Source organism: Schistocerca americana, chromosome 6 (assembly GCF_021461395.2).
Source record: "Schistocerca americana isolate TAMUIC-IGC-003095 chromosome 6, iqSchAmer2.1, whole genome shotgun sequence".
Taxonomy (NCBI): Eukaryota; Metazoa; Arthropoda; class Insecta; order Orthoptera; family Acrididae; genus Schistocerca; species Schistocerca americana.
The window spans coordinates 458,188,489-458,204,978 of NC_060124.1; the positions used below are offsets into that span (position 1 = coordinate 458,188,489).

Here is a 16,490-nt window from a genome sequence, read left to right on the forward strand (position 1 = left end):
TTTGGATCTTCTCCATCGCCTCCGCCAACCCGACCTGGTACGGATCCCACACTGATGAGCAATACTCAAGTATAGGTCGAACGAGTGTTTTGTAAGCCACCTCGTTTGTTGGTGGACTACATTTTCTAAGGACTCTCTCAACGAATCTCAACCTCGCACCCGCCTTACCAACAATTAATTTTATATGATCACTCCACTTGAAATCGTCCCGTACGCATACTCCCAGATATTTTACAGAAGTAACTGGTACCAGTGTTTGATCCGCTATCATATAATCATACAATAAAGGATCCTTCTTTCTGTGTATTCGCAATACATTATATTTGTCTATGTTAAGGGTCAGTTGCCACTCCCTGAACCGAATGCCAATCCGCTGCAGATCTTCCTGCATTTCGCTGCAATTTTCTAATGCTGCAACTTCTCTTTATACTACAGCATCATACGCGAAAAGCCGCATGGAACTTCCGACATTATCTACTAGGTCATTTATATATATTGTGAAAAGCAATGGTCCCATAACACTCCCTTGTGGCACGCCAGAGGTTACTTTAACGTCTGTAGACGTCTCTCCATTGATAACAACATGCTGTGTTCTCTTTGCTAAAAACTCTTCAATCCAGCCACACAGCTGGTCTGATATTCCGTAGGCTCTTACTTTGTTTATCAGGGGACAGTTCAAAACTGTATCGAACTCCTTCCGGAAGTCGAGGAAAATAGCATCTACCTGGGAGCCTGTATCTAATATTTTCTGGGTCTCATGAACAAATAAAGGGAGTTGCGTCTCACACGATCGCTGTTTCCGGAATCGATGTTGATTCCTACTGACTAGTACCAGATAAGGGAGCATGTTGTCACCTATATACACTGCCGGAGAAAAAATTAATACGCTCTTTTAGACGTTCCCGGTTCACGTTTTGCACCAGTGTATATAGAGTACGTGAATTGTTTACCTTTACAGATGAATACCACCAGCGGTTCCGACGTACGAGGAATCGATCCACTCCGAAACACTCATATTAGTACGTGGAGTAGCGTCCAAGGGTGGCAATGCAGTCGCTGACCCTGGCATTAAGTCGATCGTGTTGAAGAGTATTGTCCTGGGATACGTTATGGGACATCTGCTCGACCTTTTCGCGTAGGTCCGTAAGATCTGTTGGCTGACGTGTCATACGAGTGACTGCTCGCCAATCATGTCCCACACGTGCTCGATTGGAGACAAGTCCGGAGATCGTGCTTTTTGCCAGGGAAGTTACTGCACGCCTTGCAGAGCACGTTGAGTTTCATGGGCAGTGTTTGGGTGAGCATCAACCTGTCAGAACAACACATCACATCCCCGTTGTAAGAATAGCGAAGGAATGGGTCTAACTACATTCTGTGCCTACTGAGGTGCGGTTAGCGTCCCTTCCAGAAACACCAGAGGTGAACAAAAGTTGTAACCCATCGCGTCCAAACCATAAGGCCTGGGGTGAAACCAACGTGTCTTGGGCGAATGCACTCCGTGACGCAGTGCTCACCAGGTCTACATCGTACGCGCATCCAGGAAGAGTTTGCTTTCATCGCTCAAGACCATGGCACACCATCCGTCTTGCAGGTGCCTTGGACTTCGATGCTGCGGCGTGAGTACAAGACGGTCTAGAGGTGAATCTGCCCGCAGTCCCACTGCTAATAACCGGTTCGCAACAGTTCGTGTTGGCATATCTAGGCTCACAAGCCCTTTTATTTCTGCTATGGTAACAGTATGATCTACCACCACTGCCCTTACAGAACAACCGTCCTCGTGGGTGCCTCTCCACGTGGACGTCCAGAACCTCGTCTGTAGGTTTGAGAATGTTCACGTGACCACCGGTGCCAGAATCGTTGCACAATTGACGCAGTACGTCTAGCTTGACATCGTTGTTGTTTTGGTCTTCAGTCCTGAGACTGGTTTGATGCAGCTCTCCATGCTCCTCTGTCCTGTGCAAGCTTCTTCATCTCCCAATAGCTACTGCAACCTACATCCTTCTGAATCTGTTAAGTGTATTCATCTCTTGGTCTCCCTCTTCGATTCTTTCCCTCCACGCTGCCCTCCAATACTAAATTGGTGATCCCTTGATGCCTCAGAACATGTCCTAACAACCGATCCCTTCTTCTAGTCAAGTTGTGCCACAAACTTCTCCCCAATCCTTTTCAGTGCCTCCTCATTATTTATATAATCCACCCATCTAATCTTCAGCATTCTTCTGTAGCACCACATCTCAAAAGCTTCTATTCTCTTCTTGTCCAAACTATTTATCGTCCATGTTTCACTTCCATACATGGCTACACTCCAAACATATACTTTCAGAAACGACTTCCTGACACTTAAATCTATACCCAATGTTAACAAATTTCTCTTCTTCAGAAACGCATTTCTTGCCATTGCCAGTCTACATTTTATATCCTCTCTACTTCGACCATCATCAGTTATTTTGCTCCCCAAATAGCAAAACTCCTTTACTACTTGCAGTGTCTCATTTCCTAGTCTAATTCCATCAGCATCAGCCGACTTAATTCGACTACATTCCATTATCCTCGCTTTGCTTTTGTTGATGTTCATCTTATGTCCTCCTTTCAAGGCACTATCGATTCCGTTCAACTGCTCTTCCAAGTCCGTTGCTCTCTCTGACAGAATTACAATGTCATCGGCGAACCTCAAAGTTTTTATTTCCTCTCCATGGATTTTAATACCTACTCCGAATTTTTCTCTTGTGTCCTTTACTGCCTGCTCAATATATAGATTGAACAACATTGGCGATAGGCTACACCCCTGTGTCACTCCCTTCCCAACCACTGCTTCCCTTTCCTGTCCCTCGACTCTTATAACTGTCATCTGCTTTCTGTACAAATTGTAAATAGCCATTCGCTCCCTGTATTTTACCCTTCGGAATTTCAAAGAGAGTATTCCAGTCAACATTGTCAAAAGCTTTCACTAAGTTCAAATGGTTCAAATGGCTCTGAGCACTATGGGACTCAACTGCTGAGGTCATTAGTCCCCTAGAACTTAGAACTAGTTAAACCTAACTAACCTAAAGACATCACAAACAGCCATGCCCGAGGCAGGATTCGAACCTGCGACCGTAGCGGTCTTGCGGTTCCAGACTGCAGCGCCTTTAACCGCTCGGCCACTTCGGCCGGCCTTTCACTAAGTCTACAAATGCTAGAAACGTAGGTTTGCCTTTCCTTAATCTAGCTTCTAAGATAAGTCGTAAGGTCAGTATTGCCTCACGTGTTCCAATATTTCTACGGAATCCAAACTGATCTTCCCCGAGGTTGGTTTCTACTAGTTTTTTCATTCGTCTGTAAAGAATTCGCGTTAGTATTTTGCGGCCGTGACTTATCAAACTGATAGTTCGATAGTTTTCACATCTGTCAACACCTGCTTTGGCTCTGACCACTATGGGACTCAACTTCTAAGGTCATTAGTCCCCTAGAACTTAGAACTACTTAAACCTAACTAACTGAAGGACATCACACACATCCATGCCCGAGGCAGGATTCGAACCTGCGACCGTAGCGGTCTCGCGGTTCCAAACTGCAGCGCCCAGAACCGCGCGGCCACTTCGGCCGGCAACACCTGCTTTCTTTGGGATTGGACTTATTATATTCTTCTCGAAGTCTGAGGGTATTTCGCCTGTCTCATATATCTTGTTCTCCAGATGGTAGAGTTTTGTCAGGACTGGCTCTCCCAAGGCTGCCAGTAGTTCTAATGGAATATTGTCTACTCCCGGGGCCTTGTTAGGTCTTTCAGTGCTCTGTCAAACTCTTCACGCAGTATCATATCTCCCATTTCATCTTCATCTACATCCTCTTACATTGCCATAATATTGTCCTCAAGTACATCGCCCTTGTATAGACCCTCTATATACTCCTCGCATCTTTCTACTTTCCCTTCTTTGCTTAGAGCTGGGTTATCATCCGAGCTCTTGATATTCATACAGGTTGTTCTCTTCTCTCCAAAGGTCTCTTAAATTTTCCTGTAGGCAGTATCTATCTTACCCCTAGTGAGATAAGCCTCTGCATCCTTAAATTTGTCCTCTAGGCATCCCTGCTTAGCCATTTTGCACTTCCTGTCGATCTCATTTTTGAGACGTTTGTATTCCTTTTTGCCTGCTTCATTTACTGCATTTTTATATTTTCTCCTTTCATCAATTAAATTCAATATTTCTTCTGTTACCCAAGGATTTCTGTTAGCCCTCATCTTTTTACTTACTTGATCCTCTGCTGCCTTCACTATTTCATCCCTCAAAGCTACCATTCTTCTTCTACTGTATTTCTTTGCCCCATTCCTGTCAATTGCTCCCTTTTGCTCTCCCTGAAACTCTGTACAACCTCTGGTTTAGTCAGTTTATCCAGGTCCTATCTTCTTAAATTTCCATCTTTTTCCAGTTTCTTCAGTTTTAATCTACTGTTCATAACCAACAGATTGTGGTCAGAGTCCACATCTGCCCCTGGAAATGTATTACAATTTAAAACCTGGTTCCTAATTCGCTGTTTTACCATTATATAATGTATTTGAAACCTGTCAGTATCTCCAGGCTTCTTCCATGTATACAACCTTCTTTTATGATTCTGGAACCAAATGTTAGCTATGATTAAGTTATGCTCTGTGCAAAATTCTACCAGACGACTTCCTCTTTCATTTCTTAGCCCCAATCCATATTCACCCACTACGTTTCCTTCTCTCCCTTTTCCTACTACCGAATTCCAGTCACCCATGACGATTAAATTTTCGTCTCCCTTCACTCTCTGAATAATTTCTTTTATCTCATCATACATTTCATCAATCTCTTCATCATCTGCGGAGCTAGTTGGCATATAAACTTTTACTACTGTGGTATGTGTGGGCTTCGTACCTATCTTGGCTTCAATAATGCGTTCACTATGCTGTTTGTGGTAGCTTACCCTCATTCCTACTTTTTTATTCATTATTAAACCTACTCCTGCATTACCTCTATTTGATTTTGTATTTATAACCCTGTATTCGCCTGACAAAAAGTCTTGTTCCTCCTGCCACCGAACTTCACTAATTCCCACTATATCTAACTTTAACCTATCCATTTCCTTTTTTAAATTTTCTAACCTACCAGCCCGATTAAGGGATCTGACATTTCACGCTCCGATCATCATCGGATCAAAATCTATGTCCTTTTTCCAGACTTACTATTTTTTTTCAGCAGTTTACTATCTCCGTGACATTATATATTACATCAGACACTCAATATGGCACGAGGAAGCACGAGTGTGTTTCAGTGGCACTGTTCCCTGCTTGCTTCACACGTTCGTGCCGCACCGAGCCTTCTCGCTGTGAGCATTCTCTACCAGAGGGTAGACATAGATGGCGCTCTGGTAGCTATGCCACTGTACTATCTGTCGGTGGACGACGATGAAACCATTACCAGTAAATTTACTGTCTTTTGCCACCATCGGATCAAATTCGATGTCCTCTTTCCAATCGTACTAATTTTTAGGCAGTATACTATCTCCGTGATAGTATATAATATGTGAGACACATAATACGGCAAGAGGTCCCCAATTTTTATTTGTTATTGTTATTATCACTGAAACATTCCTTTCGTCTGCACGTCGGTGCTTCATAGGTGACGCAAGAAATCACATTCACGGCCGCAGAATGCACATACCTTTGATACTTTTGTGCAACACCACATCCAGCTAGTTGATCGTTCCAAGCCTTGCTTTGACGACTCTGTTTCACCGAACGAGTCCCTGCACACTAACCTCAACACTCGGACAGAAAAACCACGGTATTGGCTAAGCAGAAATTCACGGCCGCGCACGCTGTTCGCATTCTCTCAGTCTCCCGCACTGCACCGAGAAACTTGGTTGATAATTGAGAATGCGCTACAAAAACACCACAGTAGAATGCAGACAACTTCTGTACCACAGAATGGCTACCTGTCGATTCCTCGATTTCGCGATTTCCAAACCTTACAGCCAATTAGAATTTCAAGCGGATTGCAGGCATTTTCACTGGCGTTTTCTGATCCCACATTTATCTATTCTGTAAGGCACTGTATATGTGTCAGGAGCTGTAAGATTCCCTTCGCAATGAGTATTACAAACACCGGACATCAAGGGCAAAATACTCGACCTTAAAATGCACGCAGTCGGCTCCGACCACCAACTATCGACAAGGATAAGTGAAAAACTGGCCTATCATCTTCATGCTGAACAAGAATCCTCTTCCGTTGCAGCCAGAAACTGGCTGAGGTGACTACAAAAGCTAGAAGTACTTTCACACATAATTAGCCTTTTAAAGCTTTGTTACGTTATTATTATTATTATTATCATTATTATGATTTTTATTCACAACAGTGATTACATTGTTCAGTGCTGTCAAGTGTACAGAAATGGTATCTTCAGTTTGTTAGTCAGCAGTTAGCTTGCTAGCTTTCCTTCAAAAGAGACGCGTGGCTGTCCTTCATCCTTGGATCCTAGACAGAGTGCCCTTAAACTTACGTCATATTTATTTCGAGGCCATTACTACTACTGCTACTATTAGCCGTATGTCTATTATTATTAATATTATTATGTCAGCCCTCGGTAGCTGAGTGGTCAGCACGACAGAATGCCAGTTGTAATGGCCTGGGTTTGATTCCCAGCTGGGTCGGAGATTTTCTCCGCTCAGGGAGTGGGTGTTGTGTCGTTATCATCATCATTTCATCCCCATCGACGCGGAAGTCGCCGTAGTGGCGCCAGATCGGAAGACCTGCACCCGGCGAAAGGTCTACCCGACGGTAGGCCCTAGCCTCATGACATTCTTATTTTTTAATATTATTATTAATGTTATTGTTGCTATTATTTCATTGGACTAAGCAAAGCAGAACAGAGACCATCTCATTTTTTTATTTTTATTTTACTTTCTTTGTCACCATGTTGAAAAGGGCTGATTTATTGTCCTAAGACAGACTGGCTCCAGTATTCTTGAATTTTCTGCCTGTCCATTGACGAATTTATGTCCAAATTTTCTCTTTCTTTGGTACTGGATGCTTTATTGTACCTACCTTTTTCCAGGCCTAATCTCACAGCTTTGTTCCTTTTCCTTTCCTGAATTTAAGCTGTATTGCGAGATTCGTCGAACTTGTCTACTAAATGCGGTTATTTACAGTCTTAATACAGCCACAGAATTTTTGAATGTGTTTCCTTTTTAAATCGAAATAAATACTGTTGTTGCTGTACTCAAGCTCAATCCGACACCTGTTTCGAGCCGGCCGAAGTGGCCGTGCGGTTAAAGGCGCTGCAGTCTGGAACCGCAAGACCGCTAAGGTCGCAGGTTCGAATCCTGCCTCGGGCATGGATGTTTGTGATGTCCTTAGGTTAGTTAGGTTTAACTAGTTCTAAGTTCTAGGGGACTAATGACCTCAGCAGTTGAGTCCCATAGTGCTCAGAGCCATTCTTTTGAACCTGTTTCGATGCAGCTCTGTGCTAGCCTGTTCTGTGCAAGCGTCTTCATCTCTGCATCGTACATCTATGTGGACTCGCTTACTATAGTTGAGCTATGGTCTGCCTCTGCAATTTTAGCCCGTCACCACGTCCTGACCAAACTTTCATCCGTTTCTAAACTGAACCATCCTTTTAACCTCAGGATATGTCTCATCAGTCAGCCCCATCTTCTAATCATGTTGTGCCGTTAGTCCTTTTTCCCCCGTTTACATCCACTGTCTCTTCGTTAGTTACCAGATCTATCCATCCAATCTTGAGCATTCCGCTGCAGCACCAAATTTCAAAAACTGATATTCTCTTTTTGAGTGAACTGTTAGTCGACCAAGTTTAACTTCCATACCTTGCTTCGCTTTACACATATACCTTCAAAACCGGCTTCTGATGGTGTGCTACTGAGTTTCCTTATTTCATCTTGCTCTGTATATTTTTATACATAAAATGATTTTGTGAACACATTTGCGCACCTCATCATAAAACAGCATCAGTCATTTTAGTAGAAAAAAAAGAAACGTCTGATGAATTAAATAACAGGTACAGCCTTCCGCTAGCTGAAATGATTCGTAGCCTATAGCTCATAACTCAATGGGGTTATTAAAAAAAAGAGAATAAAAATCAAACTTTAAGTAGCAGTATAAATTAGTGGATCTTGCTTCAAAACAATAAATGATGTATACTTCCGGTTCGCTGGTGCTGGCATGACCAACCAACTGGTGCCTTTGAATGCTAGTAACAAGGGGACACTATAATAAATAATGGATTGCTACAATAGATAGAAAGAAACAGAATACAAACGGAAGTCATACTGGGGACAATTTGTGAGATGCGCAACATACTTGTCTTAAACTTTAAACATTTTAAAATTAGAGCAGAATGTAAACAAATAGCTATGGTTAATGATATGAAACTACAGTATATTCTGATTTGGTGTCCTCGAAATGAACATAGGTTAAGAAAAAAAAAAACACAAGATAAATTTAGAAAAAGAATTTCACAGCTGTTCCCTGCTTGCTTCACACGTTCGTATCACACCAAGCCACACAAAAGCAGAGTATTCATTCTCTGTTACATAACTCAGACAAATTCCAGTACGTGTTACCAGAATAAACGACACTGATGAACACAGTACAAAATGACCACCATGGGAAGAAGCAATAGTTTAAGTTTGGGAAGCAGCAATAGTTTAAGTTCAAAGCCAATCTGCAGTGAGATGCGAATGTTTAACATGAGGTTCTTACCAAGACAATTTTCCCATGTGAGCGTCCTAGGACCACGATTTCATAGCGACGGTTTCGTGTGCTACTGTTAATGCACTCTGTCTGACTTCGTTCTTAAGGCGATTTATAGGTTAAATTCAACAGTCGAGATCGCAATAACATTTGTTTATTATTGTCGATTTCGGGCCCTGCAAGAGTAGGAACAGCAAAGTAACATACAGTACTTCGACATATGGCGTTAAAAGAAAATAGAGAAAAGCTGTAGCCTTTACCCCTATGGCTGGTGTTGGTGGCTCCTCGGCTTTCCACGTGATACTAGGATCGCACACAATGATTAATGGCTACGGAACCACGGGTTAATTAGTGTGCAACCCTCACCACACGCTCATCTTTGCGGAATGAAGTCGTCCGCTTGATGGGCGTCCGGATTGTCCGTTTCCCATATTTTGCAGTTCTGTGTATTGACGTGTCCCTGCAGATGGAAACCGATTTCGCTTGTCCACAGAATCTTCTACGCCCATTCATCGACAATATCCCTGCGAGCATGAAATCACACAGCGAACATTTGCCTTACTGGCAGGTTAGGAGGAAACAAATGCTCAACATGAATGATTTTGTATGGATAGCAATGCAGGATGCTTCGTAGGATTTTTTGCACCGTGATCGAGGGAATATCCAACGTTCCTCGTGCACTGCGTATTTGGACACCATGGCTCACCCCTTCTGCAGTGCTGTGGCCATTTCTTCGACACGCGTTGCACCAACTGCTTTCGTCCCTTAGTCAAATTGCACTTCAAAAGAACTTGTCTTTTAGAATTTTTTAATCATTTTCTCCACATCCTTAGCAGACAATGTTTCTCCACATTCTTAGCAGACAATGGACCAGTGGTTTTTTTCACACCTTTGGGCGTCTGGAACCTCTATAAGACTACTGGCGCGTAGTGACCGTTCTCGTAACAGAGCTTTACCAGATGTACTCGATCCTTCAAGGAGACAGTCATATTGGGCGTCTCGCACGCAAACTGATGGACAGTCGCGTGCCGCTTGTCTTCTGGTGTGCATGTTCTGACAATTTCAGCGTCATCTATAGGTCAAACATTAACGGGTTTTTTTCATGACGGTTCCCCAAGCGTCAACAATATGTCGTTCAAATTTGCTGTTATTTTGAACAGTGCTTCTCTTTCTACAGCGTTTTGAAACTGGTACTTCAGGTACGGGCACCCTGTCTATCAAGGAAAAAATGGATGGAAAACAGAACTTTTCAGGACGCTAGTCAAAGTCACGCCTGTTCCCTATTTCTTGACCAAAAATGGCTCTGAGCACTATGCGACTTAACTTCTGAGGTCATCAGTCTCCTAGAACTTAGAACTACTTAAACCTAACTAACCTAAGGACATGGCACACACCCATGCCCGAGGCAGGATTCGTACCTGCGACCGCAGCGGTCGCGCGGCTCCAGACTGTAGCGCCTAGAACCGCTCGGCCACTCTGGCCGGCTTTTCTTGACCCTCGAGGACAATCTTCTGCATCTTACTTTCGATATACGACGTAAACGATTGTTGACATTTCTCTCTGATCCCATGTCGTCCAACTTATGCAAAAGTACTTCGTTCTCCACACAATCAAGTGCTTCTGTTAAATCACAGAAATTAGCTACTGTCCTCAACTTATGGCTTATCCTTCACAGTGTCTCACAAACAGAAGAATAAACTGAATTTTCTTTGGATAACCCTTTCCCGAAGCCAAATGGCCGTTTCTGACAGCAAATAATGTACACTAAGATGTGTAGGAGCTTTCCCACGCTTCACTTAGAGGGCGCCTAAGGGATCCAGCGTTCTCGGAATGCTATACAACAGTTCAAGCAAATAACATTCTACATCTACATCTACATTTATACTCCGCAAGCCACCCAAAGGTGTGTGGCGGAGGGCACTTTACGTGCCACTGTCATTACCTCCCTTTCCTGTTCCAGTCGCGTATGGTTCGCGGGAAGAACGACTGTCTGAAAGCCTCCGTGCGCGCTCTAATCTCTTTAATTTTACATTCGTGATCTCCTCGGGAGGTATAAGTAGGGGGAAGCAATATATTCGATACCTCATCCAGAAACGCATCCTCTCGAAACCTGGCGAGCAAGCTACACCGCGATGCAGAGCGCCTCTCTTGCAGAGTCTGCCACTTGAGTTTATTAAACATCTCCGTAACGCTATCACGCTTACCAAATAACCCTATGACGAAACGCGCCGCTCTTCTTTGGATCTTCTCTACCTCCTCCGTCAAACCGATCTGGTACGGATCCCACACTGATGAGCAATACTCAAGTATAGGTCGAACGAGTGTTTTGTAAGCCACCTCCTTTGTTGATGGACTACATTTTCTAAGCACTCTCCCAATGAATCTCAACCTGGTACCCGCCTTACCAACAATTAATTTTATATGATCATTCCACTTCAAATCGTTCCGCATGCATACTCCCAGATATTTTACAGAAGTAACTGCTACCAGTGTTTGTTCCGCTGTCATATAATCATTCAATAAAGGATCCTTCTTTCGATGTATTCGCAATACATTACATTTGTCTATGTTAAGGGTCAGTTGCCACTCCCTGCACCAAGTGCCTATCCGCTGCAGATCTTCCTGCATTTCGCTACAATCTTCTAATGCTGCAACTTCTCTGTATACTACAGCATCATCCGCGAAAAGCCGCATGGAACTTTCGACACTATCTACTAGGTCATTTATATATATTGTGAAAAGCAAAGGTGCCATAACACTCCCCTGTGGCACGCCAGAGGTTACTTTAACGTCTGTAGACGTCTCTCCATTGATAACAACATGCTGTGTTCTGTTTGCTAAAAACTCTTCAATCCAGCCACACAGCTGGTCTGATATTCCGTAGGCTCTTACTTTGTTTATCAGGCGACAGTGCGGAACTGTATCGAACGCCTTCCGGAAGTCAAGAAAAATAGCATCTACCTGGGAGCCTGTATCTAATATTTTCTGGGTCTCATGAACAAATAAAGCGGTAACTTTTATTTCAATAGCTTCCTTTATTAAACTGTCCCAGAAACCGTTAGTGCCAGCCACGACAGGGGTATCGTCAAATTTTATGTGGTGATTTACCGCAAACACCCTAAATAGAGACGGTGGCTTGCAGCTCAGCGCTGCGTGGGATCCCGATATCGCGCTGTTGAGGAGGGCACATCGAATGCCAACTCAAAACATGCCCATATATGGCAATGTCACGGGCACCAGTGACGTCACAGCCAGCATCTAGCGTATATAAGGGCGCACCAACAGCCCACTGGCAGTCATAGCACTTGCCAATGGCCAAGGAGTGCTTGGCCGAAAGCTCGTGTAGTTTTAAGCAATTGACGCGATTGGAAACCCGAGAACATTTTAATCTATGTTATCGCCGCGAGACTCTCCATTCATACAGTAATAGTCTTCGCTATATACGAAGTCCAAGTAAGCACTTGATACAGATCACTACAATCTGTTCTGCGAGTGCTGGCCTGTAACTGTCCACTGATGTCCGTTTACTGGCCGATCTGAGCGGCAGAGGCTGGCAGAAGCGGTGCTTATGTTCACTTCTTGCAGAGGGCGCTCCCGGGGCGGCGCGGTCCTTGTCAGCGGGCTATTGGCTGACGTTTCCGCACCGCCTTCTCTCGTCTTTCGTTCGTCGTCTTCGTTCCGACGCTTGTGGTTACGCCAGAACTAGATGTGTGACTAGTGTCCTACAGAAAGGTTTTTCAAAAACTTCTGAAAACACAGGTAGCAAAGAAATTGCCCGGTAATTGTCTATATTCTCCATGTCGCCGTTTTTATAAAGTGATGTCACTAAAGAGTGTTTCAGACTGTCATAAAAAACTGACCTCACCTGAGAGACACATTGCACAGCTGACTAAATGCCTTTTATAAGTCTGAAGGCTGTTTCAATTTTCTCTACACTTTTGAGTGCCTGATTATTGTTAAGTATGTACTTCTTTTATCCAAATTATATCTGTCTTTGATATTTTGTTTTTGAACTGTGTGAATGGAGTGTCACAGAATCGCAAGGTAGTCTGCAAAACAAAGGCAGACTCTCCTAGTATCAATTCTTACTATTTTAGTTTTTAATTTAGTCTAAAAATAAGTATCCGAAAGGTAGCACAAAATTATGACGAGTCCATCACTCTGTCCAATTCGAGATTTAATTTCAAAATTTTGTAAGTTGTTCCCCATGTCCTTTATTTTGGATTTTGTTGATTTGAGCGCCTCTTTAATTATTGCAACATTGGATTATAACATTGCATGTACACTGAAATGATTGTATTAAGACCAAAACCTCGAACTGGACTACGGTTGGAATGAAAATCATCCGTATAAGAGGCCATCTTAAAATTCGACTGGGACGGTTTAGAAAAACCGAGAAAAAGTGCTTGTAAGAACAGGAACGAATCTGAAAACACCCCTCCTCTAAATTGTTAAGTCCCCCTGCTCAGTTCAGCTGTGTCGTAAGTGCTACTTATGAAGTGACTGTAATAAATCGTTAAAAAATTCTTTTATGTCCTTTATGATCCTGGCGTTCAAAAAATGCGTAGAATCTGAATCGACGGAGATTTATTTATGCTATTAGTCATTTGAAAGTTGCCCTGCATGTCTGAAACTGGAACCTACAAAAAGTTTTTATAAATACCGTGTGTGGCGTAACAAATCGCACTTCAACAACATTGATAGTGACGGACACACCATTGTGTTTTTGTTGAAAGAATTGTTTACATTTACCTGATCAGTGAGAACTTTTGAAGCACAGATCTTTATCAGAGTTGTAGTTACCCACATCATCCTTAGATTTGTACAAATCGTCCATGAAAAGCATTTCCCTGGCAGGAACACCGCACTCGTTCCTATCACTGGCAGCCATGTTTTTGTCACTTACCACTGTTTACACGTTGTCAAACACTATCTCTTGTGTTGCGGCGGAACTAACACCCCGTTAATAGGCGAGGGGCCGCATTATGTTCGGCATCTTCCTCGGACGGTATGACACGTGGCGTATTAGTTTTAACTGAGCATGAAATATACAAATTAGATATGACCTTTGAAAGAATGCCTACAAAATCGTTACTCAATTTAAAACTTCTCACTGGTGTGCCAGCACTATTTGGTCACAGAGCTGTGCAACTGACACTTCAGAAAGTAACTGAACAATTCAGTTGCTAGTGGTCATTGTCAGTACCGCAGTCTGCTATCGCGGTCAGTACAAGATGTAGATATTGATCCTGAAATGGTGGTTCCTTCCCTGTAGGGGCATGGCTCTATTCATTGGGGTACGTGAACTTGCAGAATAATTGACGCTAAGAATGTTGCCAGCTACATTAAGAACTTCTACGTGAGGAGGAAACAGGATTTTTGTCTGAATCTGTGCTATACGAATTACATTATTTCGTGTTCAGTAAGTTGTTCATTTATGTCACCTTTTTTGTTAGTTTGTGGTACCTATAGTTATTTTTTCGATTTACTTCTGCTAAATTGGCATGTTGGTAGTGGTAAACCTTAAGCTACACAATTACAAGACGTAAAGGTAATTACTAAAACTAAGCTTGTCTCATCATTGCGATGAAGATATACCAGTTGTACCGCTGTCTATATGGCTTTCATTGTGTAGGTCACAATGAGCTCATTTCGGCATACTCCCATCGTCAGGTGCTCTTGCGTGTAATATTGATGCTATCATATGCTATCTTTGTTGGAATTTGTATTTGCATTTAAACGTTAGTACAGTTAGATACAGATTATTCAATTTTTTGTGTGCTATTTTCCCTGTTGACAGCTTGGATGACAGTGAATAAGAGATGTTTTGCCCTGAGGCTCGGAAGAACAAAATTTATGCTTGTGTCAATTTGTTAAGTATTATGGAAATTTGAGAGAGAGGGGAAAAAAGAAGTCTACACACGATGGCAAATTGGCCCCGAGCAAGTGAAAGAAATTCTGTGTTTCTAGTCGTTAGAGAAACAGCCAGTCGCGGTCAGGGTGACCCAGTTACGGAGTGATGACTTCTGAGCGAATATTGTCGGCGGCAATGGACGTTGGTGATAGGCCAGGAGATCGAAGCTGGAAGTTGTGATAAGTAAATACAGGTTTTGTGTGCCGTGGTCACATGTCACTGTTAAGTTTTTTCGTTTAACATGTGGTAGGACCTTGCCTGATTATTCTTAGTCTGCGGCCGCCTTAATGCACAATTTCTTCGTAACATAACCAAGCACTTGATAACAAAGATGGAACACATAAACAATAATTTCGAATTTTTTTCGAATCTGAAGCAATGAATTAACCGAGAATTTTACATGGAAGGACTCAGTTACGAAACACTTCGTTCTCTCGTTTTCCAGCCTAGCTGTTTAAAGTTTTAGTACCGTGGTCATTACACAACGTGATTGTTCGGTAAGTGATATACTTACAAAAGAAGCCTGAAACTTGAAAAGTATTGATGAAATACCCCATAGAGGAACCTCGTACTGCAGAACTTATAAGTAGGTGATACGCTGACTTTGACCTTACAGCCTGTAACAGCGGAGCGTGTTGCTGTTCGCAGGCGCTGTACAACCTGCTGGGTGAGACGCTGGTGCGCATGCGCCACTACGAGCAGGCGGAGCAGTGGTTCCGGGCTGCGCTGCAGGCCGAACCGCAGCACGTGCCGGCACACGTCACCTACGGCAGTCTGCTCGCTATGAACGTGAGTATTGTACACGGCTTACTAGGAAACGAATAAATGAAGTGCAGGTGTCCAGGAGCACATTTAGAATAAGCCGAACATGACACTGATATCAACGTCTCCCGTGGGCCAGTGGACCTTCGGAAATTGCAGAAACAGCAGCTAAATATTTAACTAGTAATATTCGAAGTTGTCTCTTTAGGTCCTTGCCGATCCACACCATCGGAAATCACGACATATTTGTAAATAAATAGCCAAACAGTTGTGATACGGAAGAATATGAATTTAAGTTATTTTCTTTTTGGTTCTGTCCAACCACATTATTCGGAAATCGCAAAATATTAGGAAAAACAGCAAAACTAGCAAGAATAGAATGACATTGCTGATCGTTTCAGTCGCAGCAATTTATTCCTTCGGTTTCTAATTAAAATAAAGTCGAAACTCGAAAATAGCAAACACTCATTCCTGAAGGAGCGCGCTCGTAACCGTAAGTAACATCGGATACTGCAGAAAGTGCAAGTATTAAATTCCTAACAAAGCCACAGAAAGTGTTAAAAAATTTAAGACGAAGAAAAAATTAGCATAAAGCAGGATGCAAACCTACTTCCTTCAACTCCGTAATCCACATGTTTAACCACTTCGTTGTGCCAAAGACATTCAACTTTCACTCACTCTTCTTAATATCCCTTGCAGCCTTTAACCATCGACGCCTCATTAACCGGCATTTAATTATAAGAAATTGCAGCAATGGTGGCGTGTTTATTATAAATCTTCAATGTAGCATAATCTTGAAACGGCATACTGCAAGTTGTAACACAAAAACAGAAATATGATGAAATTAATATAGCGTCAGTCGCATCGATTGACATATCACTTTGACGTCACTTTTTCTAAGCTCATCGCGTCACTAGCATATCCCACACTACACCACCTACGGTGTTGTGTCAGAAATATTGGCCCCAAGCACACGCTTCCACCCTGGACACACTATACTAAAAATTACTTGGTTCTCAATAAAATACGGCGACGTTTCATACATTTTGTATTTTAGTGTAAAAAAAAAATCGTTCAACACAAAACGATTTCGCTTCTTAGACAAATAG

General features: G+C 42.7%; 1 protein-coding gene across 1 annotated transcript in view; it reads left to right on the forward strand.

Moving 5' to 3' along the window:
- The window catches only part of LOC124620207 (protein O-mannosyl-transferase TMTC2-like), a 107,942-nt gene that overhangs the window by 19,072 nt on the left and 72,380 nt on the right, over window positions 1-16,490 (forward strand). Inside the window, exon 2 of the mRNA XM_047146875.1 lies at window positions 15,268-15,408. Coding sequence (XP_047002831.1) covers window positions 15,268-15,408 — 141 coding nt within the window. The remainder of the gene's footprint in view (window positions 1-15,267; window positions 15,409-16,490) is intronic.